Here is a 24,792-nt window from a genome sequence, read left to right as displayed (position 1 = left end):
GGATACTTTCAATGAATTCATTTACTATTTACATTCCTTAATTACTCTGTCCTTAAAAATAGAAAGAAGAATACAGACTTAATTATAACAAGAAAGAGCACAACGGTAATAATTATATGAACTAGCTACAACATGAATAATATTATTGCCTTTTTAACCGGTTCTGATCTTCTTGGAAGGCTTATTGTCGAGTGCAATGAATATGGAAGCAAGATCGTGGGGGACTTCGAAAAACCTTTTTGGAGTAGGGCTCATTTTTCTCCTTGCCATCCGGGGTTTCTTGGGAGCTGGTGGGCATACCAAGGGAGACTTCAAGGTGTGTTCTGACGACTTGGGTGTGTGACACTCTTGATCTTCATCTTCTAAGAGTTCCTTTGTTTCGTCTGGATTGACCACTACTACTTCCATTGCATGATCGAAGCTTCGAGTTCTTGGAACTGTTCGTATCGGCGTAACTGGCCGAAATTCTTCTACAATTCCCAGACCCATTAGCCAATAAAAGATCAGGATCGAAGTACTATAACTCGGAGAGAGATTTCTCAAGTGACCTTTGATATATAGCAAATGCACCTACCGAATTAAGAGAGAGAGAGAGTAGGCGTGCTGAGGCAATCAAGTGGGAGATGATGAGGGGTGCTGAAACACAGAGAGAAGAGAGAGAGAGAGAGAGAGAATGAATGTGAGGACGAATGTGGGGGGGGCACAGACGGGAATGATGAAGACGTATAACCGGAATAGTCGGCAAGGAGCGAAGAAGGAGACAAAAAAGAAACATTAAAGTAAAGTAAAATTAAATGCGTGTGCGGCGTGGGAGTGAGGGTTACATATATAGATATTATTAGAAAATTAAAATATATATATAAAAAAAAGGGAAAAAAGAAGAAGAAGAGAAGCAACGCAGCCTTTAAGTAAGCAAGAAACGGACAAGAAAGATCATAGATTCAAGAGATCATGGCTCCAGCGCTGATCTCTTCATGTGGTCTCCCGCAAGACTTCCGGGGGTCCGGGGGTGGGCTCTGCGACTTTTTGGTGTTCTCCTCCTTTTCCCACACCTCATCAGTTTCAACTTTCACCCCCCCACATTAATTCCCAATTTGCTTCTCTCTTTCCTGCAAGTACTACGTACTTTACTTCTGCCTCAAACTGGGTAATTTTTTTTTTTAGTCAATTTTGGCTTTTATGTTGTTTGTTTGTTTGTTCTTGATCTTGCAATTTGCTTTTCTTTTTTCTTTTTTTTTTGAAATTATTTATTTATATATATATTTTTTACTTTTTGGTTTTGAAAATGAGTAATAAAACAAATTCAACTGATGATCTAATTAGGTACGTAAGAGGGTGGGTTATGATAGTCTTACTCTAAATAATTAATGTACGTAGGTCAAAGGGTACAAAATTACACGTACAGCTGCTTGCCATATGCTTAAAATTGATGCCAACACATAAATTATTCTAGAAACCCCGAGTCTGTTCTTTCTACAGCTCCATGGAAAAAAAAAAAAAATGCAAAATTTTGGGCAGATTGACGGTCGGATTAATGTCTCTTAATTCAATGGCCGGTGAATGGGCGCCCTTAGGATAAGACCAGCTTGAGAGCAAAAAAACTGATTAATTTTCCCAATTAAAACGATAAAGCTGGACTTTAATCATTAATTTATTAAGCATGGCTAGCATGAATGTCTACTAGACCGCGCGGTCTAATATCATGATCATCCATCCCACGTAAAGTTAAAGAAAAGTGGGAATGAATGAGCTTAATTAATAATTACGCTTAATTAATAATTACTATAATCCAAATTATAATGAAGATAAGAACAGATTGCTTAGGATCCAAACCTAATTATATATATATATATATATATTTTAAGTTGAGAGGCAAAAGCTGCTAGACTCACATCATTTTTAGGCCAAGAATTTATTCTCTCACTCTCTCTCATGTGGTCAAGTGTAATCTGGTGATTCAGTCACCAACAGGGAACAGCAGCTAGGGGGCCGGGATATAAAAAAGCAAGCATTGGAAGGTAACAGAGTGGATGACATGTGGGGGATTGCTTTTGCCAGACTAAACCTAGCTTGCTGCTTGTGGAGGGGGAAATTAAAAGGATAATTAAATGGCAGGTCGATCGGATCTAGCCATCCAGCATAGATTACGTGGGAATAAAGGAATGTGAGTTTGGACTGAGACTGCCATATTCATCATCATTCTCACCACTGTTTGGATGGTTTTTGTCCCCCCGATGATCTCTTCGATCCCCCGTATCATGACAATGAGCTAAAAACAATGAAACGTACATTTCATGCGTGGTTCGATTCAAATTAAGTTTCCTCTGTCACACAGTAGTACCAGTACTACATGATATTAGAAAACTATATTATAAAAAAGAGAAAAAAAATGATCTTGTTTCGTAGGCCTGCAGTTATTGATCTGATATTCCTTACTATAATTTTCGTAGCTGAACGATCATCTCGATCCCTCTCTCCATATACAAGAAGCTGATTTATAATAAACATATATTACAAGCAACTATATATAATATGAATGGTAGAGATAAAAGTCAACAAAAGTTAGTCTTTCTATGGTAACCACTAACCTAATTAAACTCATCATATATAAGTTATATACTTGGTCATTAGAAATTCTTATTCACAGTTACTAAAGTCAACAAAATTAATGAGTACTACTGGCCACCCTAGCTTAATTATTTATTTATTGACAAATAATAATAATTATCCCCAACAGGTAAAACTTGTTAGTAATTACTTGAATATATATTTATATATATATCACTTGAAATTAAGTACATGATCGTGAACAAGTAAATATTGTTTATGACGTCAGAAAATAAATAAATATATATATAAGAAATTATTTATAAGAGGTGAGATCGAGTTTTTAATACCAACATGATCATGAAAGGTGATTGATCTCTATATATAATAAAAGGAGTGATATTAGTTGGAAGAATATTTTATGACCATGCTGCATGGGACCATCTATATATGTCTGTTTCATGTGAGCGATGACAATATCCATGTGGGAAAGCATGTGATGGGTTTCAAACAACAACCATCAATCTCTTTGTTTAATCTATTTTGATATTTATAAAGTTCCTCGGATGCCTTGAAAGTCTACATCCATCATCGTCTTCTATTATTATAATTTGTTACAACTAAACAAAAGAGCACTGCCCTACTCTTTCTGATCTATTAAATCTCAAAGTAATATTATATACAGTTCTAAAATAATGTATAAATCTTGTATATAGTTAGAGCTCACGTCCTTTCAATCCAACGAGTTCTCACGAGCACTAAGGATACGTGCTAAGGTTGAATGATATTGTACGTGGCCTACCTTGCCATTGCTCATGTGTTGCATTTACATAGGATGCTCCTCTTACTACAAGTCAAGAGCCAACCATGGAGATATCGTGCATGTGTGTGGTTTTGTTTTTGTTTTCAACAAATAGGTCATTACGTCATGCATTGCGTTAATTTGTGGCAGTAATTTCTGATCTCTATTATTTTTTCTTGTGGAAATTCTATGTTATCATTAGATCGATCCGGCCAGCTAGCACGATTGATATTTAGGGCCTGTTTGGGATTGTGTTTAGAGTCTTAAAAAATATTTAAATAGTTTTAAAAGGCATTTAACGAAAAAAAAAAAAAATTGGTTATATGGGTACTACATATTATGGTATTTTTTTAATCTCAAATAAACTAAAAAGTAAGTTTGAGGAAATGTATCATTTTGGTATCTTTCTTCAAATGCACTTTTTCAGATAATTTAGAATATAGTTTAAATTTTAATAAAACTGTCAATGGGTAAAAAAATCTATATAATTTTCAGATAATTACAATTTTAAAGTTTTTAAGGATATGGTGATAATTTTTAAAAACTCGAATTATCGTCGTTTCGCTATAAGAAAACTGTTTATTTGTGATCAATTATTTGTTACTTAAGTTATAAGTCCTAAAGTTATAAACTATATTTTTCATCATAATTCCAAACATGCACTTACACTACGAAAATAATGTTTATTTGTAACCAGTTATTTCTTATATTCATGTTAAAATGAGCATATTTTCATTGTAAATAATTAATCACAAATGCTCATTTTTCTTGTAATTGATCATCATCTTTTTCATTAGCTAATTTTACAAATATTATGATTCTTCATAATTTTTGTTTATAAAGCAAATTTGGCAAAACATTTACAATATGATTTCAAGGACGTTCAAACGTCGATGCACGAGATTTATATATATATTTTTATATATAATCTCACCACGTCGAACATGAGTACTACCTCTATCTCATTTATATATTATTAATTAATTATAAACGAGAAACATGATGATCATCCGGTTGCTTTTGATTATTGGACCATCCTAATTAACTTTTTGACTTAAAAAATAAAAATGCACTAAAAAACTTATACAAAACAAAGTTCCTAAAGTTAACAAATTAATAAACCGCGTGATGATCATGCCTACAAAACAGAGGTGCAATCGCCTCAAACTAATTATCCATATATATATATAGCCTGTAGGTAGTATGCATGCATGATATGACATTAATCTTTTATGCCATTGTTTTTGTAAGGTATCAAACACTTGTCTCTCTCCCTCACGGAATATTCTTATCCATGAACTCAGCCGCATTTAAAGAAAGATGTATAACATACGAGATCATGGGGTTTCCAATCCTACGAAATCTACAGAGGAGTCATTTCTATTTGAGTTTTTTATGTATTTATAGATCGAAACTACAGTCTTTAATTATCGTAATATTAATAATTAAACTTTTAAAAAAGTAGTGGTACATCCACCGAAGAAGTAGCACGAGATGGTTTGATAAGAATAATAAAAAAGTTTTTTTATTTTTCATTTTTTTCATTCATTTTTTTTATATATTCTTTAACATTTTTGTTAAAAAAAATCACAAAATAACTAAAAAATACTTCCATAATCACTAAGTAAAAATTAAAAAAAAAATTATCAAAACTCAACTGTCGGTGAGAATAGCATTTTTGCTTATAAAAACTCGCAGTTAGATACATTCATTCATTGTAATTTAATAATTAACAAAAGATTAATAGAAGTACATAATTGCAATTTATTTAAAAATTTTAAGTATGATTATTGTGAAAGTTGAAATTTATAAAAACATGAAAATCCATTGAAATATATATATATATATATATATCAAGGAACAGTAATTATTGGTTTTGTTTGTCATGGGCAAGAGTTGCTCATTTTGTTGACGAATTTGTCACCTTCCCAGGCTATTGAATGGAGAATAATAATAAGTGAGAGGACGAGAATCTTTTTCGAGAATAAAAGTTGGGATGCATGTGACCAACAACATGAACAGTGCAAACTAACATGCGCTGCAAAACAAAAGGAAAAATAATTTATTCGGTCTTATCGTATCGTATCTTATATATGAACAAAAAAAATGAATTGAGTTACTTGCTGATGTGGATTTATATTTTATATTTTGTAATATGTTTTCCACACCAATTTCCTAAGTGCAGCACCTGCCCGAAATGTTCACCATGACTGTAACCCATTGTATCGAGCAACGATTTTCTTTATTTAATTAAGTTCTTATCGTTTCAATCACACCTACTGTTATGGCATATGTTTGTACAACCATTGTGTTACGTTATCGTATATGCAATCGGTAATTGAACTTCGTTGCCTAAGTTTGATGGATGCTCAATTTGCTAGCTTCGTCATAAGAACTCGTAAGCTTAAGTGGGTCTTTAAATTCTCCTTTGCCCATGAACGTTGTTATAATTGGGCCTTTGTCCAGTCATTAAAGGCCCATTTCTTACTCAATTTCATTGGGTGTTCCTTCCAATGAGGTTGGTGGGTGTGGTGTTTTATCTGCAATGCTTTACTTCTCTGTTTAAATAAATCTTTGGCATTATATAGATATCAAAATATTCTTTTATCATTACCCATTTTATATCTGTATCATTTCTCACTGAGAGAGAGAGGGAGCCCCTTAAAAACTAAAATTAAATATTACAAACTTCTTTGCCACTTTGGGCTAGATTTTTCTATTAGAACGACAAGGCAAAGCCCAACACGTTTCAACTAAGTCCAAGCCCATAGTATGATATCATTAGTGTTGTAATTTGTACGTAATCATTATTTCGGTGGTCCAATTATTTAAGAAAATGCTTGTATGCCCCCTCTCGGTGCTCCTTCAAAGTGACTGCTGGTCACAAAAATTATTTTTTTTAATTTTTTTTTACTTAGTGATTAAGAAAGTAATTTTAAGTGTATTGATATTTTTTTTATATTTTTTAAAAATATTTAAATATATTAAAAAAATCTGAAACGAAAAATGAAAAAAAAAATAAAAATTTGACCGCACGGTCAAATGGAGCGGTGCACTCTGGGCGGCAGAGTAGCACTGTCAATTATTTATGAGTTGCACTATTTTAACAATTTAAAACTATAGAGAAAAAAAAAAAAAAAAACCCAATGCCTTTAAAGTTTAAACTATCGATATATTATAATTTGTTTAAATTAATAAACAGATAATCGTGTTTATTTTCTTTTATAATAGTCAGTAAAAATTGAATATTTTAAAGAATTGAAATTAAGAAATTTACTTTCTTACACTAATTTTATATTATTTAATGAGACACGCTGAGGGACCTTGGGGCTATTAAAGGTGGAAGATCAGCCATCCATTGAGATAGTGACACATAAGAACAAGTACAATAAACTAGTTAGATGCCACCGCACAGAATCACCACACGCAAGACCAAGCTCTTCCTCATTTCGTCTTCCTCTTCACTGCAACTATACATGCATGTGTGCGCACGATTTTATTTTCTTTCACCTTTCTTTCCATTAAATGCTCCAATAAATGTATATAAATTCACTCTACTTTCTTCTTTCACTGTCGCCTTTAATCTTTTTCTTTTCTTTTGAACTTTTTCGGCCGTTCATATGCATCACAACAATTCTGGTGGAGGATTTAAATAGAGGAGAAATGGGTCTTGAGCCATCGAGTATATAAAGGAGAATTAAGAAAATGAGAGGATTATTCTCAACAGGGGGGGGGACGCAGAGGTATTCGGGTGGGAGAGAGAGAGAGAGAGAGAGGATATATCCAGATGGAAGAGAGAGAGGGAGAGCGTGTCTGGATCGGGGAATGAGTGTGGGGTGAGATTTCGTTTGGATTGGAATCTCCTGGAAGACCAAGGAATGAGGGAGTGGCTGTATGGATTTCTGATCAGATATATACAAATGAAGATTAAATATTATGAAATGTTTACGTAGTGTACAACTATTCGAGTGCTGCTTAAGGAGGTGGACCGCTCTCCAGCCTTTTTCTTTTTTAATTTTGGTCCCAACGACAAAAAAAAAAAAAAAAAAAAAAGAAGAACGAAATGGAGGTAATAATAATAATAATAATAATAATAATAATAAGGAGAGGTTATGGAGTGTATACCACATCCCAGAAAGAAGAAAAGCACAAATCCCAGAGTCAACGGACTAACTTAAGGTGAAATAGCTGGCATGGGACCCACCCGCAATGGCTCCATTGACTCTATGCACGTGAAACCGCGCCACTACAGAAATTCGGATTCCTCTTGCCCCCAACGTTCACGCTTTGTGCCCCCACCACACTTTCCAATCGCAGAGTTCGAATTTTACGCATTTATCCCTACGAGCATTAACATTTGCTTTGCGTTGGTATGAGACGCATGATTTTGAAGTTATTGTTTGATTTTCCAATTTTCTATACACATAAAAGATCAAAAAGCAATACTAGTATTTAATTTCATTTTGTAGTCCCTAACTTTACAAAAATAAATAAATAAAAGCCTTCCCAACAGTACAGTTGACTTTGATCTTATCTTTCTTCCTTCCAATCTTTTGACCATTTCAACTGGTAAAATTACCGTCAACGAGGCTGGCCTGCCGTTCCCCAAAGGAGGATGAGGATTTCTTTTTCAATTTTTCAGGTCCTGGTCCCCAACGTCCATTTCACGCCGACGACTGAGGGGCCAAACTGGCAGCCGGAATCGGAGGGTGCGGGTGACGGTGCTCTCCTTCATATGTTACGATCAGCATATTTGGATCGTCTTGTGCTCTTTCCACGTGCTTTCTCGCCGGGCACCCTTTCACGCTACTGCATCTGTAATATCCTCTGCACAATTTAAAAATAACAAATAATTAGAAAAATACCACGAGATTCGTCTTTGACTTCTACACATCCCACGTGATCTACGATTCTGCGGTGAAGGAAGATATGATAATACCTTGGGTAAGGTGAGCCCTTTATCGGCTTTTGACCGTATTTTCTCCACGAGAACTCGTCCGACGGTATATCTGCGATCTTCGAGCTAATTGCTGCAACTCTGACGGCCCTCTTCACTCTGGATTTCCTAAAAACGAAGAAAAAAGTGTAGATTAATAAAAGAATTACTTGTAGATTCCTGAAAGTTTCAATATCACAATTATTGGTAAAATACATATATTTCCGATACCTACCTTTTCTTGGAGCAATGGCAACGGTCAGACGAGGAGACATTCGCAGCAGAGAGAGAATGATTCACGCTGCACTTTTTACGCTGAGACGAAGAAAGAGGCGGTTTCCCGGCCGACATGGTGGTGATCGGAGCTATAAGGATCGAGGAACCTTGTTTACCATTCGAAACGCTGCCGTCTCCGGTAACAGATGACATAAACGACGAGGTCGTGGAGGAAACGGGTGGAGATGTGCTGAAGCTCTCTTTCGACTGCTGATTTACCGACAACACCGGTCGCGACCCGGTAGCAGTTCTAGGTTTCGAGAAATCAAGCGTGAAGGTCTGGGGTTGTTGGGACTGTATCTCAGGCCGAACCGGATCTGGGACTGAACGGCGTTCGACGAGGTTTGTCGGTCCGCTAAAAGAAGGAGGAGGGTTCGAAGGTCCGCGGCGGAACCGGGCGTGGCCGGTCCGGTTTAGGATGGAGATGACCTTTTTGAATTTGGAAACGGTGAAGTCGGTAATTTCTCGGCAGTCAAGGCGGTTGAGGTGGTTGTCGCGAGGGGCCTGATTGGAGAGTAGGCAGATCAGGTGCTCCATACTCTTCAACCCAGCCGACGCTTCTTCTTGTATAGCCATCGGATCCTCCATCTTGGAGTACGGGACCAGATCTATCGCCATAGTAGAAGATCAGAAAGAACCGCAGCAAAAGCAGAGAAGCTAGAAGACAAGAAGAAGAAGAAGAGGAGGAATATGGAGTAAAGAGATGGTGTGAGGCAAAGAGAGTGGGGGGAGAGGGGGTGGTTATAAAAGAGACGGAGGATGCAAAGTCAAAAGAGATCTCGTCAATCCAAGAATGGATGGAGATTAGTTGGACTTTAATAAAAATCTATTTAATCTTTTATTTCATGGAACGAAAAATAAAGAAGAGAGAACGAATTAGGTTACTGTAAAGGTCAAAAGGGGGAGTTGGTGGTGGGTCCTGCCAAAGGTTTGAAAAATGAAAGAGGGAGGAAGAGATATTAGTATAAAATAAATACGCGCTGGCCTTGGAATATTTCACAGTAAAATTGAGTTGGCTTTTGAAAAGTCGTCGATGAATTGTCATACTTGAGATGACATTGACCCGTACTTTCGTCGATGTAATCAATGCAATTTACTAAAAAAAAAAATTTTGAATAAAGTTGGGTATCGTATAATCAACGGCATATCTCTCTCTCTCTCTCTCTCCTTATCTCTTTCTTTCTCGAGATCTATGTATGTTGTGTATGAAATGTAGCAGAAGGTCAACATGTTTAGATTCCCGCAGTTCGTTCAACTAGACGTGTCTTTTGGCAATGTTTTACCGTGAAAATTGAACAAAGCCAGTTCTGTCTCCCAATTTCAAAACCATGGTACCCTTTTTTCCATGGACCATGTCAAACCATATTGGTTACAACTCATAAATATTCAATGGTTTATACAGTCAAAAGCAATTTCCTTTAATTTTCACTATTATTTCTTCTTTTTGGTTTTTGGGTTAAAGTTAATCCAAGACTTGTACTACTCCTTGGCGGCTTTGGTACCTTGATTTTTTTTCAATAGAAAAACATTTACTAGAAATTACAATGGAAATGTTTTGTTGATCAAAGTGCTTGCATGCTGTTGTTGGTCTACGTTTCCACAACAACGAAAATATTTATTTATTTATATCTAGAAATTGACTGGTTGACACATTAATGCCGGACGCATATTAAATAAAACTACATTTTTATTTTGTTTGAGTTACAATAATAAAATAATAAAAAAATCAGTTAAACTGCTGACCGACATAGTACAGTATATTTCCTTTATGATGATCATCCTCAACTTGACGTTGCCGGGAGCCATTCGTGGCGGTTGGATGAGTCTCCACTGATCCCACCGCTACATGGAGTTCATGGAAGTTGACAAACGATTAGAGAAATAAAAAAATTAAAAAAAAAAATCATTTAATGTCAAATGGGTTGACGTGTGTTATTCTAGTCCCGGACACGTGTGGGTTATCTAATGTTCAATGAGTGGGAAAACAACTCAACATCCGGATTAAGTCAAAGGCCCCAATAAGTTGAACCGATCCTGGCACTAATCGAACCGAGCCGGCTTACATTTTAATTCAACAACACATGAGTATACGCTCAAAATAAAAGACAAATTATTTATTTATAATGTTTAACTGTAATTTAGTGGTAAACTATATCATTTTTCTTGAGAAGAGAGGAATAAGAAATGAATGAGAGTGGGGGAAAAAGGTGTTTACTTTGCTCCACCCAAGGCTCGGATCTTTGAGATCTTTGAGATATCTAAAAGGATTGATATTCCATGAAGGTAGTGGACCAATATAGAATTAATAATTAATATGTCAGCCATGATATCAATCTATATTGATTTAGTTATATATTTGACAACAAATATGAGAAAAGAATAGTCTTAGTGGAGGCCGGTTTCGCTCTTAGGATACCACAATGTAAAACAATCCCCATGAATATATTATTTCCAAAGGTGCATGTATGGGTGATCACGGGCCTGGCTTTCTCCACTTTCCCGGCTGCTATCCAGAAAGTATCTGTATTATGTACAGTGAAAACGAAAATGATAGTATGGCTATATTAAATATTTTTATTTATATATTTTTATTTTTTGTATTTTTATTAATAGTTAAGTAAGTTATTAATAGTGAATTAATATTTTTTATTTTTTCTTAATTATTAAAGATGTTTAAAAATACTTAAAGAAAAAAAAAACTCATTTATTTTAATATATATATTTGATAGACACATTTGATAATTACTGTACATTGTACTTCTGTTGAAAAATTCTATGGAATGCCCTGTAAGCCCCGGAGTGCACCTGATGTGCTTTAAGACCATGTCCGGATTGAACTATAAAGTCAAACATCACTTCCTTTTAGAGATAACTCAAGGCATTTTCGAAAGAAATAGTAAAAGTTTTGAAAATTATTTTAAAAGGAAAATCTAGGAGAGCTTACGGACAAAATTCTCCAAACAAAAATATCATTAAAGATTAATGATATATACACACAATACATTTCATAATATATACGGTAAAATAGAGAAACAGACTCAAATAGATAAGTCTCGATCAAGACTTTGTAAAAAAATAGACCATATCTTAAAAAAATATAAAAAAAAACTATTATTTATTAGTAAAATCCGCTTTTTCTTATAAAGAGTTTCCATATAATTTGTCTAGTTGAGATTTATGCTTAACATTATTCTATAAAATAAGGATATCTTTATAAAATAATATTATTTTTATAAAGATATTCTTAAAATGATATTACATAAATGTTGCAAAAAATGACGTGTGTTATTTTTCCTCTCTTACATACAAAAGAAAGAAGCTACCTTTGGAAAAAAAAAAACGAAGATTTGCACAAAATAGTGGGTTAGTTTTATTTTAAAATCATTATATGTTTTATTTAAAAAATAAAAAAGAAAAACAAAGAAATATTAACTTAGTACTCTATGTTAGAAGAAAAAATAGAAAAGAAAAAAAGAAGACAGGTGTGCCGCGGGGCTATTGCACTCGGGGCGCCGTGCTTAGCAAGTAGCGCATGTATGTCGTCCGTGTTGGCTCTAATCAGAAGGATCTACAAAATTTGCATGTTTTGGTATGAAAACTACCGTCAAACAGATTCGTTTTATTTGGGATTTGAATTTTTTAGAATTGTCGAATATCAAGCTTTAAGATTTAGAGTGGGAGAGATATATGCACGAAAAGTAGCTGTACGTCTCATGACCACATAATATTTATAACTGATCTAGTGAAATATTTCTTAGATCATAATATTAATTAAATGATTGATAGATGCTACATTATGTGGCCAATATATAAGTCAATACTTTAATGTATTTATATCTCTCTTATTTGAAAGTCGTCTCTTTTGCAACTCTGCGAATCTATATTCAATTGAGATATTAATGCTACGCTTTTCGCTATTGAGTGATTTTTTCGACCATTCCCTTTTAATTAGAGTTAGGAATCTATAATAGTACATACGAATGATCATATGATTAAAATTAAATATTTATAACAACTTATTTAAGACGATAATAGACCCATTTTAATATAAAATAATTATTTTAATAACAAAGAATCAAAAAACACAAATAAATAATTTTTTTAATGCATAAAGAATTACTAATAAGAATGAAGACGAAGAATTGAGCCATACGTTGATACTGGTATTGTTTTTTTCTTTTTGGGGGCATAGGTATCTTTAATTAGCTTGTTGTACTAATAAAAATTTTAAGAATAATATTATACAAAGATATTAAATGTTTTGGGTCATTAGTTATAATATGCTCCTCTCTACATGATCATCGATATTTAGAAGTGACCGTTGGGTTTTATTACAACACCATTTGGCGCAATATTTTTTTTAGAATTTTGTTACATACAAGCAAAATTGCGTACTAATTTGCGTACCAATACTGATTTTTTCATATTTAAAATTTTAATTAGCATTGTTTTCAATAAAATTTATTTGTTAACCAATCACAATAGATTGGTGTATATATTAATACACAATTATACTTACAACTAGATTTTTTTTTTTTTTTTTATCAGGACTTTCTTCGATGTTTATATATATTGGGTCTATTACCATATATATGATCATTGTGTCATGATCGTATCAAGATTTCTTAAGTTTATATATATATTTTATTTTTTTATAAAAATCGTAAAATGAATTTCAAATTAAATAGTTGAGATTTTGTTGCGTGCTCTTCTGACTTTTAAAATATGATAAATATTAGCTTGGTAGATGTATTAAATGCTGATGTGATAAATCTTTAACATTCAATTTGAATTAGTAAATCGCTTTTTAAGAATTTTGAATGATAATATATATATATATATAAAGAATATATATGGGATACGTGAGGAAAAATAAAGAATGCGTTCATCCTGACATTGTTTTTCTTTGTTTTCCATTTGCTGAATATGTTTATGCAATTAAAATTATATATTGATCAAGGAAATAAATAAATATAAAAATCTCAAGTCGGGCCCAAGTTCCCGCAAGCGAGAGAATCTTGCTGCCAGAACTGCCCAACTCATGTGCATAAAACGAGTATAGTGGCGAGGAATAAGGTTTATCTGCAATATATAGAAAGTCATGTACTTAAGATCTAAGGCATGTATATCCATTCTTTACCCAAAATCTAATCTCCGAATCCGATCCGTTACTTTTATTTCCCTGCCATTTTTTTTTTTTTTTTTTTTTTTTAAATTTTCCTTTTCTTTCTCACGACAGGTTCTCATTTGAAAAGCATTTTCCCTCTGCTTTGTTGTCGACTGTCGAGGCTGCTCCTGCATCAAATCCCATTTCGTCATTCACACAAAAGCCATTAAATTTAAATTATTTAACGAAGCTCTTGCCGAACATCAATATTATTAATAGAAAATAATGTAAAAAAATAAAAAAATAAAAAAACAGAATTCCCATCTATAAGAGAGGATGTAACCATCTCACTCTTTCTTCTCTCTTCCCTGTCTCTCTCTGAGTGTGTGTGTGCGCTTCTTTTGTCCAGTTAACCATGATTACCGGTAAAGACATGTACGATGTGTTTGCGGCCATCGTGCCTTTGTATGTTGCAATGCTATTAGCATATGGCTCCGTCAAGTGGTGGAAAATCTTTACACCTGACCAGTGCTCTGGCATCAACCGCTTTGTGGCTGTGTTTGCAGTTCCATTGCTTTCCTTCCATTTCATTTCTTCCAATGACCCTTATGCCATGAACTATCGATTCATTGCAGCTGACTCCCTCCAGAAAATCGTCGTTCTTACTGCTCTCTTTCTATGGCAAACCTTCAGCAAAAATGGCAATCTTGAGTGGATGATCACGCTGTTCTCACTTTCCACCCTCCCAAATACACTTGTCATGGGAATCCCACTCTTGAAGGCCATGTATGGAGATTTCTCCGGAGACCTTATGGTCCAAATTGTGGTTTTGCAGAGTATAATTTGGTATACTCTCATGCTTTTCCTGTTTGAGTTTAGAGGTGCAAAGCTCCTCATTGCTGAGCAATTCCCTGAGACTGCTGGATCCATCACCTCCTTCAAAGTTGATTCAGATGTTGTGTCACTAAACGGTCGTGAGCCATTACAGGCTGATGCTGAGATCGGTGACGATGGAAAGCTTCACGTAGTGGTAAGAAGATCGGCTACAGCATCTATGATTTCTTCTTTCAACAAATCCAATGGACTAAACTCGTTAACTTCCATGACCCCACGGGCATCGAACCTCACCGGAGTTGAGATCTATTCGGTACAATCTTCTCGAGAACCCACTCCAAGGGCTTCCAGCTTTAACCAGACAGATTTTTATGCCATGTTTGCTAGCAAGGCACCCAGTCCAAAACATGGATACACAAATAGTTTCCAAGGGGGTTTAGGCGGCGATGTTTACTCATTGCAGTCTTCAAAAGGAGCAACACCAAGGGCTTCAAATTTTGACGAGGAGATGTTTAAGATTGGGAAGAAGAGGCCGGGAGGGAGGAGCATGAGCGGTGAACTGTTTAATGGTGGTTTCGTTTCATCGTACCCACCTCCAAACCCTATGTTGTCGGGGTCTACTAGTGGTGGCCCAAGGAAGAAGGATAGTTCTAGCGGTAGTGCAGTGCCTAACAAGGAGCTTCACATGTTTGTTTGGAGCTCGAGTGCGTCTCCAGTTTCGGAAGGGAACCTGAGACATGCAGTTAATGCAGCTTCCTCCACGGACTTTGGTGTCATTGATCCTTTCAAGGTCGCTGCTCCTCAACATGAAAATGCTGCTTCAAGAGGTAATCAAATTATTAATCTCAGAACCAGTACTTGTCTCGATCTCTATAATTTTCGTGGAAATTATTTGATAATATCCATGCAACTTTTCTTAATGACGTCATATCCATCGGTCCAAGTTCTTAAAGCATTATTAAATGTCAAGATAAGTATCAGTACTGTATTTTGTTGCATTAGCTGCTGTGTCTCCGTAATGTTTGAGGTAACTTTCATGTACAGGAATGCACGATTTAGATGAAAATTTGAGCGCAGCAAGAAAAATGAATGGGGATAGGGAGCTTGATATGGTGGAGGGTTTGAAATTCCCCACAAGCGGGTCTCCTTACACATGCCAGAAAAAAATGGACATGGAAGAAGGAGATATCAATATTGGAGCAAAGAAGCACCAAATGCCTCCGGCAAGTGTAATGACTAGGCTTGTATTTATCATGGTTTGGAGGAAGCTTATAAGAAACCCCAACACCTACTCAAGTCTTTTGGGCCTTACATGGTCTCTCGTTTCATTCAGGTAGCTAGCCCACTGACGTACTGTTGTTTTTATGAATATTTTCGATATTGCATCTGTTGGTTTTCTATGCATATTAATGCAGTACTCTTTTTAATTACTGAATGATCATGCCACTGTTATATGGATTAATGCACACTTTTTACTGCATGATGCCACACTAGGAAGCTGCATGCAAGACTCAAACTTAGATGCTAGCTCTCCGAATTCTCTATCATATAATATGGATTAATGTTCATTTAATTAATTTGTTTCTCTGTATGATCATTAGTATCTATATTCTGTGGTTTTTGGGAAGATTATTTTTCCCGATTATTAAATTTCGTCATTATATATTCTAACTTGTTTTTTACTGTCTAATAAAAATAAGAAAAAATTGTAACCATTAAGAAATCTCACTGAAATACGTTAATTATAAAGATATTTTTATTTTAAACTAGATTTTAATGTTAGTTTATAAGTTTATTTTTATGAAGTCTTTTTGTAACTATACCACTTGTCTAAATATAAACATTCAATGACACAAGTAATTAATTCATGCATGGTTTAATTAATTTGACTATGCTTTGTCCTTAGATATCACATCCAAATGCCGTCCATCATCAAAGGATCCATTTCAATATTATCCGATGCGGGTTTGGGAATGGCGATGTTCAGTCTAGGTACGTTTTGTCGACTAACCATGTCACAAAAAATTGATTTTCTATTCATGTACTATAAGTAAATTTACTTTTAAAATAGTACTGGGCCCCATTTTTCTTGCAAATGAAAATGATGGCTCTGTAAAATGTTTGCTCAATCAGGTCTGTTCATGGCTTTACAACCAAAGATAATTGCTTGTGGAAAATCCGTGGCAACATTTTCAATGGCTGTTAGGTTCTTGACTGGCCCCGCAGTAATTGCTGCTACCTCCATCGCAGTCGGTCTTCGTGGTGTTCTTTTACATGTTGCAATCGTTCAGGTACTAAAGCCATGCTCAAAATTAATGAGAAAGCTGCTAGCTTAAAGCATTTACCCTGGTTTCGTTTACGAATTTCTACGAACTAAACGCTCAAAATAATTGAAATTAATGTGTAGTACTTCCTGTCCGCAGGCTGCTCTTCCCCAAGGGATTGTTCCCTTCGTATTTGCCAAGGAGTACAACGTCCATGCCAACGTACTTAGCACTGCGTAAGTAATTTAAAATTTCCCAAAAGTTAAGAACTACTACAGATCGACGTGATTGTTAAAAAAAAAAGGAAAATAGTTAACATAATTTGATGTGGCATTGCATTTCTCATTTTTTTTTTTTTTGCCATTTTGCAGAGTTATATTCGGAATGCTGGTCGCCTTGCCCATAACAATTCTTTACTACATACTTCTCGGCCTCTGACTTGATCTGGACAACAAAGGCAAGGGATCAAAGCAAACATACTACTGTAAATCCTTCCAAGTTAGGTTTAGGTGGATGGATATGGCATATGCAATGTCCAGGGAAAAATTGCTATTGGGTTTTGTTTAATTTCCTCCAATCTCAAAGATCTTTCATCAATGTCATTTGTGTACTTTTGTTTTCCTTCTATTTAATTACCCGGTTATACATGAGTTAGGTGGTAGCTAGAAAGTATTAATCCAGACAGACCGATAAGCAAAGTCAGATTTGTTTGATGTAGTTGCTTGGGTTTTTGCTTCACCAATTTCAAAGAAGCTCTTTTCTTTAAGTTGACTAAAGAAAGCCAGTTCATTTTGCTCCAACCTAACTGCATGCATGCTTGCTCTAGTAATCAGTACTTTACTAGCTAGCTTATTGGTTTATTCGATGCATGTTCGGGTGCAACAAATTTAGAGAATCTTCCTGTACGTCAAGATCATGCATGCATCAGTGATCTTGAATATGATTAAACATATTCATATCACAAACACATAGAGATCATATATATTTAACGACATGCACCGCGCGCATATGCGTAACATGTCACTCAAAGCGTCGACATTGCCATTAGCATGCAGAAACTTGGATCATGAGATCTCATCTTGAGAAGTGAGATAAAGAAAATTATGATCAAACACGTACAGCCTTGAAATTGTCGGTTTCATTTCATTAAATTATTATTAAAATTAATCTGCACGTGAGTGATGGTTGGGTTTGCAAGTAATTAATAGCACAGTAGTACTGGCGGTTCAAAGTAAGGGCAGCTTAATGCAACGTATTGTTCTAAACCTTGAGCTTTTTAAAAGTATTAATGGCTAATTTACGTATTGGCCGTCATGATACTCGATCTATGCATTAAATATATTTTTGTGCTGTTAATGTTGCAGTTAAAAGACTTAAAACGCTGCAGCATGCATTTGACCTACTGATGGGATGGGACAGCCTGTTTTGCTCTTCGAGTTTAAATTTGGATTTTAAAATCTCATTGACCTACTGTTTCAGATATATATAGTGGCCGGAGTTGACGACAAAAGTGATTTCTACTGCATGCAGAATGGTCAGTAGACAAAAGTATTTTGTCTAATACCCAACAATGATAATAAGAGCACACAGTTTTTCTTCGGGAATGCAAGGACAGGACGCACGTTACCGTGTTCCAATGCTTTTTTTTCAATATCTCAGCTTGGAGTTGGCTTATTGAAATCAGAATTAGATCTACGTTAATGAAATAGTCTATAGATTGGGATGAATGGCTGTAATCAACTCTTAATTAAGAGTCAAGATGTACTCCTTTTCTTCCATTGAACACAATTAAGAGTGGTAGTATACATCATTTTGTACCCTAGCCTAAATTTAGAATCAGCAACATTATGCTATATATTTTATTAATTTATATAGTATTTGAGACCATTGCTGCGTATTAGTACTGCATTAGTCTCCCACGTGGGCGGCCAAAAGTTTTGGAGGAGTCTGGGGTTGCACATGAAGGGCTACCTGACTAGTTCTGATTGATCTGATTGTCGTCTCTCAGACATTTCTCTGCAACAAACAAACAACAACGAAACAATTCCTGTTTGACCTTTGACCGACACCATGCATCTACCGACAACAACAACTCTTTCACATCACACATGACTCTCTTTCTCTGCGTGGCTGTGAGTCTGCATATGTGAATCAATCTAGGGAGGAAAATCAATACTTTTTTTCGTTCACGAGTTTCAATTTCCAAGGTGCCGCAGGTTTATCTTTAGACAAGTTTGGTTCGTCCAAGTCAAAACGATTGACAAACAGTGTCATGAATTTGGTTTTGATTCTTTCTCAGCAGTGACAAAAACATGGAAAAATTAGACTTTATTTATTTTCACTAATAAAATGAGATGAGATAAATTAAATAAAATATTATTATAAAATATTAATTTTATATTAAAATTTGAAAAAATTATATTGAGATTTAAAAAAATTAAATTATTTATTTTATTTCATATGAAAATTTTAAAAAATTATAATAATTAAGATGAGATGAGATGAGAATTTTGTAAAAATGAATAAGGTCCCATAGCTTACACACTAATATGTGTATCAATTTAATGTGATTGGTTAAAAAATAAATTTTATTAAAAATAATACTAATTTAAATTTTAAATATAAATAAATTAATATTAATATGCAGATTAATATACAACTGTACTTATACGTAACAAAACTCTTAAAACATTATTCACTAGAGCGATTGATGAAAGAGAGAGGCTAATGCTGGACGTCCTGTAAATTATAGATTTACGCCCTCTAATAAAATTGTGAAACATGTAGTTTCTAATAAGACATGATAGAACTGGTTTCGGTATACCGCGTCCCATACACATCCCCTGTCCCTCTCAAGCCAATCGTCTGCGTGTTCTCTCTCTCTGCTTCCAATTTCCGACACCAAAATCCCACCTTGGAAAAAAACACAACTTTCCCGAGACAATTACAACCTGCAACATCAAAACAAGAATTATGATCATCCAACCCCCCCTTCCCCCAATTTTCCAACAAAACGGGAGAAAACAAGCTGCCCAGGACTTCATGAATTCTCAATTTTCCAGTCCTTTTGAAGAGATATAACAACACGAAACAACGGTAAACCAGAAAATTATTATAAGAGGATATATAGTGTAGAGATGTATAATGACGAAGTAATCGCTGAAGTAGTAATCGTTTAGAGGTTAAGAGAGAGAGAGAGAGAGAGAGAGAGAGAGAGAGCTTGCCCATATTCACTCTCTGCACTTCTATCGGTATTTGTTATTTTTATTGTTGACGCTGTTGTTGAGGGTTCTTAGGCATACATTATCAACAGTTCAGTAGCTGTTCCCAATTAAATCACCCACAAATTGCATCGTAATATAAATCAGAGAAACGTTCGACGTACATTAACTTCTCCAAGCTTTGGTTTCAGAAGCCAAGCTGTCAACCCATGTGTATAAAAAACTACATATTTTTACCTCATCCAAGACAAAAAATCAACAGCACCGGCACGCCTTTCTATTTTAATTGATTTGACAAATACGCAAACATATATATATATATATATATTTATCGAGGAAGAAAGCCGAATAAAATTGTATTCAGGTAAAGAATTCTAAAATCATTCATGTATATACAGTGTTCAGTTTGCAGTCAGGAGATTAGCAAATTACTCCACATGATCTGCACAAGCCCCTCATGGAAAAGGTATTACAATATTCTAATGTTAACTGTAGCAAACCCGTCGTCTATAAACAATGACATGTGACAGAGAGCTCTACTTCTCTGAGCTCAGAAAATTGTTGAAATTGGAGAAGTCATCTCAAGTTGAATTAATGTAACTCAAGTTTCCCAAGAATTTCATCTTTCTCATTAATCTTCATATCAAAAGTTTAGGTATCTTGTTTGACTGATTCCCCACCATAGTTTCCATCATTTACGCTGCCATTTTCTTTGCTCAGCCTGGATATAGGTAAGGAGGAGGCTTGTCGAGAAGATGTTTTGCTTGATTTCTGCTTCATGTTAAGGTAAGTGTAATAAGACATACCAGCAATTGCAGTGAATGCTCCACAAATACTAGTGTTTCCTTGATTTGAACCAAAGAGATAGTAGTTTCCTAGAAGAAGAACACATGTTTTGAACTGCCCAAGAACAACATGGGTGATGGCAGATGTAGCCCTGTGAGTTCAGAGAAAAAAAAAAAAAAAAAAAATTAAAGCAGAATGAGGACCAAAGAGCAGACCAACCAAAATCAAACAAGATACTATTCTTAAAGTCACACACTATTAAAACCAAAATGTTATTATTACTGATCGCGCATTATAATAAATTATTTCAGCAAGCATCTGATAATAACAGAGATCCTAATTTGTTTGTCAGTTTAACGTACCAAACTTCAAGCATAGGACCCTAAAACCTTAAAGTACATGCTCCAAAAAAATCCTAAAATCCGATTCTCTAAATCATATATTCCAGTACCAAACAACTGTCATTCTAATCCATTAAAGTCTATATCCCTACCCGATATGGAATTATTTATTGTTGTTCTATGTTGGTTTCGCACCAGAAAGGACATTCATTTTATGTCGAATTTGGAAAAAGCGATCCCAGTTCTATGCCAGTGGAAGAACACTGACTTCCATCGTATGTCATTTTCATATAAGAGCAAAACAGTCCACGAGGAGTGATGCCTTCGGAATTCTAGGAGTAATTAAGGAAAACGATTTGCCACTATAAGGCTACATGTCCTGCAAACTTTAGTCTCTAGAGTGAGAATGATGAAAAGCAACAAAGTAAGAGACTGAAAACTAAATATTTCAAGCCACTGGACCAAACAGGCTATGGCATGAATAGAGGTAACTTACCCAAGTGCTAGAGCACCTGACCATTGAAGCAAGAAGCCAAGAACTGCTGATGTGAGAATAGCCAATGTGCTATTAAAATTCCAATCAAATGAGAGAGCACCAGGTGGATCTAACAGAGGAATCAAAGCAACCAGAAATAACAGGGTGATCGGTGTTGTCTTCCACATCAAGCTGTTCAATGATTTCAGACTCTTGGTAAGATGCAAACTGTGACCTTTCTCGAAGCAAATAAAAATAGAGAATTTGTAGAGAGAAAGACAGACATTTGAAAAAGATTGATGAAACTTACGCCAAGGCTGTCCAATTCTCCTGCTGCTGCAAACTGGACCAGAGGATCTTGTTGACTGCACTAGGTACTATCCATGCCAATGCTATACACGCACCGAAGAGGTCAAATTGGAGATCAGTGACCGTAGCCACAGCCACACCAATAGATACAACTGTAAGTGCAAGTACCTAGAAGATTTCAACCACATCAGAATGTAACATAAATAGGCAGATCAAATAAATTTTCATACAGTCAGAGACAGGTTCAACAAGAAATTACATCTCTAACAAAAAAGACAAACTTGACACTCAATGTACCCAGAACTTTATAAGCACCTACTGAGTAATGTGCACACAAAGCTTATGAATGGCTGAAGAACAAAAAAAAAAAGACAGATCACAATGTTTTTGGAGCAATTAAGGAGATTCTAGAAGATAGACTACAAGCAGCTACCTTGGAGCAAGAAACTCTCTTCTTATACAAAATGAATTCTGCCAGAACAATTGACGGTGTTACAGCGATCTTAGACATCTGATAAAATCCCACACTGAAAATAGGTAATAAACTCTGTCAGAAACAGAATACTTGATTGTGGAAATAGGAAATAACATATCTCACCTGTTGTATTTTAAGCTGACATTAGCAAGCCCAGTAGATAGAGACATAACGGTGCCCAGAGCAATTAAAGTAGACGACCGTGTCAGTTTTGAGGAAGGAGATGCAGGGAGGATGGAAAAGGCTTTTAGCACAGCCATTAATAACCAGCTTATAACATAGTGAATAAAAGTGAGAAAGATAGGGAACTTGAATTTCACTTGATTAAGCACCTGAAAAAACAAATGATGCTGGATAAGACACAGCTGGAAAGCAGTGACTACAAATTCAATATGGCACTATATAGCTGGAAATGATATACAGAAAGGTTCTATACCAACCAATTTATTCATGAAAATAATACCAACAGCAACCACAAAATTGAAGGTAAGGGCAGCAATGGGGCCACATCTACATTGCCGTTGACGCCTTGCTCCTTCAGACAATCGCAATTCATTAAAAAGAGAAGCTCGCAATTCTTCCAGAGCTTTTCCTGTGTTGAGGATAACCAAAAAAACGAGAAAACTAAATCATATCTTGGGGACAAATATTTTCGAATCCCAAAAATCATTATCTACTTTGCACATTCTATATCCGCATATAATCATTATGTCCAATGCTGAAAAATCTACAGAAAAAACTTGAATAATCATTATTGTTAAGCACCTGAAAGTGCCAATTAAACAAGTATTGAATAATGACATCAAAGAAAGCTCCATTATTGCAAAGAAGCCTGAAAAGAGTACATGGGAAGATGATGGTAACAACAATAATAGTAGTAAAAAAGCCCATCTCCAACAGTAAAAATATGGTAAAGACAATGGTCTTGCTGTCTTAACAGATTGAAGCAGGGATTTCTTCTCCAATTATACCACCACTCAAGTAAAAATATAGGAAAAACATCATGGTAACAACAACAATAATAGTAAAACACCAAACAGTAGAACAAAGCAACAGATTGAAGTCGGTTTATAAAGTTCGTCGATATAAGTAAATAAATAAAACCATGGATTAGCAAATGCAACAATAACTAATACTGCACACGATTATATTATTCGCAATACTCGTTACCCAAAAGCTTCAGTGACGAATTCGCAATATTATTCCAGATAAAAAATCTGAAGAAACCCTTCGTGGCCGAGGCAGAGTAGTTTCAAAAATTACAGTTCCAATTGTACTAGAAATAGTGGAAGGGTCAGTAAACAAAAAACAAGAATCGTATCAAATGACGACGAATTTTTAACAAAGTAGTTACCTTTTTCGCCAGCATCACTATCCTTGCGTTTAAGAATCTTCCTGACATCTTTCCTTACTAAGAAATTGAACATTTTACAGCTACACAGTATTCACTCTCTCTCTCTCTCCCTCTCTCTCTGAGAAATCAAAATGGGGTTCGCTTCTCAAAAACCCTAGAGAAGAGAAGAACGAGAGAAGCGCTGCATCAGAAGCAGAAAGGGACACAAAAAATGAGAGAGGGGGGAAGCAGACAAGCTCAGTCTCACAATCAATTAAAAGGGCATGCTTCGAGAGACGAGCCTAAAAGACAAAAAGAATACAGAAGCGCATTAACCAAAGCCAAACCGCATTTGTGACTGTGAGCGTGAAGATAGGGAAAGAGGAAAGAGCGGAACATGTAGAGCGAGAGGAGCGATGATAACGGAAAGGACAAGCTGTCGGGCAGATAGTTCGAGCAAATCACGGAATAACCAACCGACAGCTCGGCGAGGCGATGGTACTAAGTTTGTAGCATGGTGTTTTTTTTTTTTTTTTTGAAAAACAGCATGGTTTTTTTGTTTTTGGAGGATTTGGGAACCATGATCCAGATCGACGGTGGATGGACCCTCAATGAAAAAGACTCGCATGTTTTCCGTATTCAGCTATGGATTTAATGCGTGCCGGAATTACTTCCCCGAAATAAATGCCCCTCAATGTGGCACCATATGCCACATGTCATGTTACGAAAATTTAAAACATAAGCATAAAGTAGCATAAGAAAGTCATATTATTTTAAATTTTTTTAATAAGTCATGAAGAGAATAGAGGGAGCGGTATAAATTGAAAAGTTCTACCTAGAATTTTTACATCACACAGCTCCACCTCATTACATTTGATTATTATATTTATTTTAATATATGTTTAAATAGAATGATATAAATAATAACTGAAAATATATAATATAAAACTTTTTTATAATATTTTTCGTACAAGTTAAGGGATAATAGTATTACCCTATAATGCCAATCGTACAAAAATAAAATTGAAAATCAGAATATGTGCAAAGATAGCACGTCGACCTCAGGCTGTCACATTTACTGATTAT

The 24,792-nt window shown here is 35.2% G+C and overlaps 3 protein-coding genes across 5 annotated transcripts; 1 reads left to right on the top strand and 2 right to left on the bottom strand.

The window, feature by feature from the left end:
• Window positions 1-7,779: 7,779 nt before the first annotated feature.
• On the bottom strand, window positions 7,780-9,321 carry LOC122317452 (probable WRKY transcription factor 17). The gene is made up of 3 exons (XM_043134561.1): window positions 8,521-9,321; window positions 8,289-8,414; window positions 7,780-8,176 (listed from the first exon to the last, which is right to left on the bottom strand). Exons 1-3 carry the CDS (start codon window positions 9,177-9,179, stop codon window positions 8,014-8,016), a joined length of 948 nt encoding a protein of 315 aa, XP_042990495.1. The 5' UTR covers window positions 9,180-9,321; the 3' UTR covers window positions 7,780-8,013.
• A 4,517-nt stretch (window positions 9,322-13,838) lies between these two features.
• Window positions 13,839-17,387, top strand: LOC122317101 (auxin efflux carrier component 2). The gene is made up of 6 exons (XM_043134020.1): window positions 13,839-15,329; window positions 15,547-15,835; window positions 16,409-16,494; window positions 16,636-16,793; window positions 16,926-17,002; window positions 17,138-17,387. The coding sequence occupies exons 1-6, from the start codon at window positions 14,084-14,086 to the stop codon at window positions 17,202-17,204; spliced, it is 1,923 nt and encodes a 640-aa protein (XP_042989954.1). The 5' UTR covers window positions 13,839-14,083; the 3' UTR covers window positions 17,205-17,387.
• Window positions 17,388-20,327: 2,940 nt separating this feature from the next.
• LOC122317102 (nucleotide-sugar uncharacterized transporter 1-like) lies at window positions 20,328-24,241 on the bottom strand. Of its 3 annotated transcripts, none has more exons than XM_043134022.1 (8): window positions 23,728-24,240; window positions 23,544-23,649; window positions 22,814-22,965; window positions 22,497-22,705; window positions 22,332-22,425; window positions 21,900-22,066; window positions 21,611-21,781; window positions 20,328-20,924 (listed from the first exon to the last, which is right to left on the bottom strand). In XM_043134022.1, exons 3-8 carry the CDS (start codon window positions 22,823-22,825, stop codon window positions 20,639-20,641), a joined length of 939 nt encoding a protein of 312 aa, XP_042989956.1. In that variant the 5' UTR covers window positions 22,826-22,965; window positions 23,544-23,649; window positions 23,728-24,240; the 3' UTR covers window positions 20,328-20,638. The 3 variants fall into 3 exon arrangements, with proteins under 3 accessions (XP_042989956.1, XP_042989957.1, XP_042989955.1); XM_043134023.1 differs by lacking the exon at window positions 23,544-23,649 and adding an exon at window positions 23,139-23,205; XM_043134021.1 differs by lacking the exon at window positions 23,544-23,649 and having other exon boundaries at window positions 23,728-24,241.
• Window positions 24,242-24,792: the final 551 nt, after the last annotated feature.

The sequence above is a fragment of the Carya illinoinensis genome, chromosome 7, assembly GCF_018687715.1.
Source record: "Carya illinoinensis cultivar Pawnee chromosome 7, C.illinoinensisPawnee_v1, whole genome shotgun sequence".
NCBI classification, from domain to species: Eukaryota; Viridiplantae; Streptophyta; class Magnoliopsida; order Fagales; family Juglandaceae; genus Carya; species Carya illinoinensis.
The sequence above is the reverse complement of the archived record's forward strand: the minus strand, read 5'-3'. Positions and strand labels throughout refer to the sequence as shown.

Excerpts from the sequence above, each read along its gene's own strand:
- LOC122317452 (XM_043134561.1), bottom strand. The coding sequence starts at position 9,179 with ATGGCGATAGATCTGGTCCCGTACTCCAAGATGGAGGATCCGATGGCT. Across the intron at positions 8,415-8,520 it reads TGCCATTGCTCCAAGAAAAG|GAAATCCAGAGTGAAGAGGG; the intron begins GTAGGTATCGGA and ends CTTCGTTTTTAG. Across the intron at positions 8,177-8,288 it reads AAGGGCTCACCTTACCCAAG|AGGATATTACAGATGCAGTA; the intron begins GTATTATCATAT and ends TAAATTGTGCAG.
- LOC122317101 (XM_043134020.1), top strand. The coding sequence starts at position 14,084 with ATGATTACCGGTAAAGACATGTACGATGTGTTTGCGGCCATCGTGCCT. Across the intron at positions 15,836-16,408 it reads TGGTCTCTCGTTTCATTCAG|ATATCACATCCAAATGCCGT; the intron begins GTAGCTAGCCCA and ends CTTTGTCCTTAG. Across the intron at positions 16,794-16,925 it reads TACATGTTGCAATCGTTCAG|GCTGCTCTTCCCCAAGGGAT; the intron begins GTACTAAAGCCA and ends TCCTGTCCGCAG.
- LOC122317102 (XM_043134021.1), bottom strand. The coding sequence starts at position 23,800 with ATGTTCAATTTCTTAGTAAGGAAAGATGTCAGGAAGATTCTTAAACGC. Across the intron at positions 22,966-23,727 it reads TAGTGATGCTGGCGAAAAAG|GAAAAGCTCTGGAAGAATTG; the intron begins GTAACTACTTTG and ends TCCTCAACACAG. Across the intron at positions 22,426-22,496 it reads GTCAGCTTAAAATACAACAG|TGTGGGATTTTATCAGATGT; the intron begins GTGAGATATGTT and ends ACCTATTTTCAG.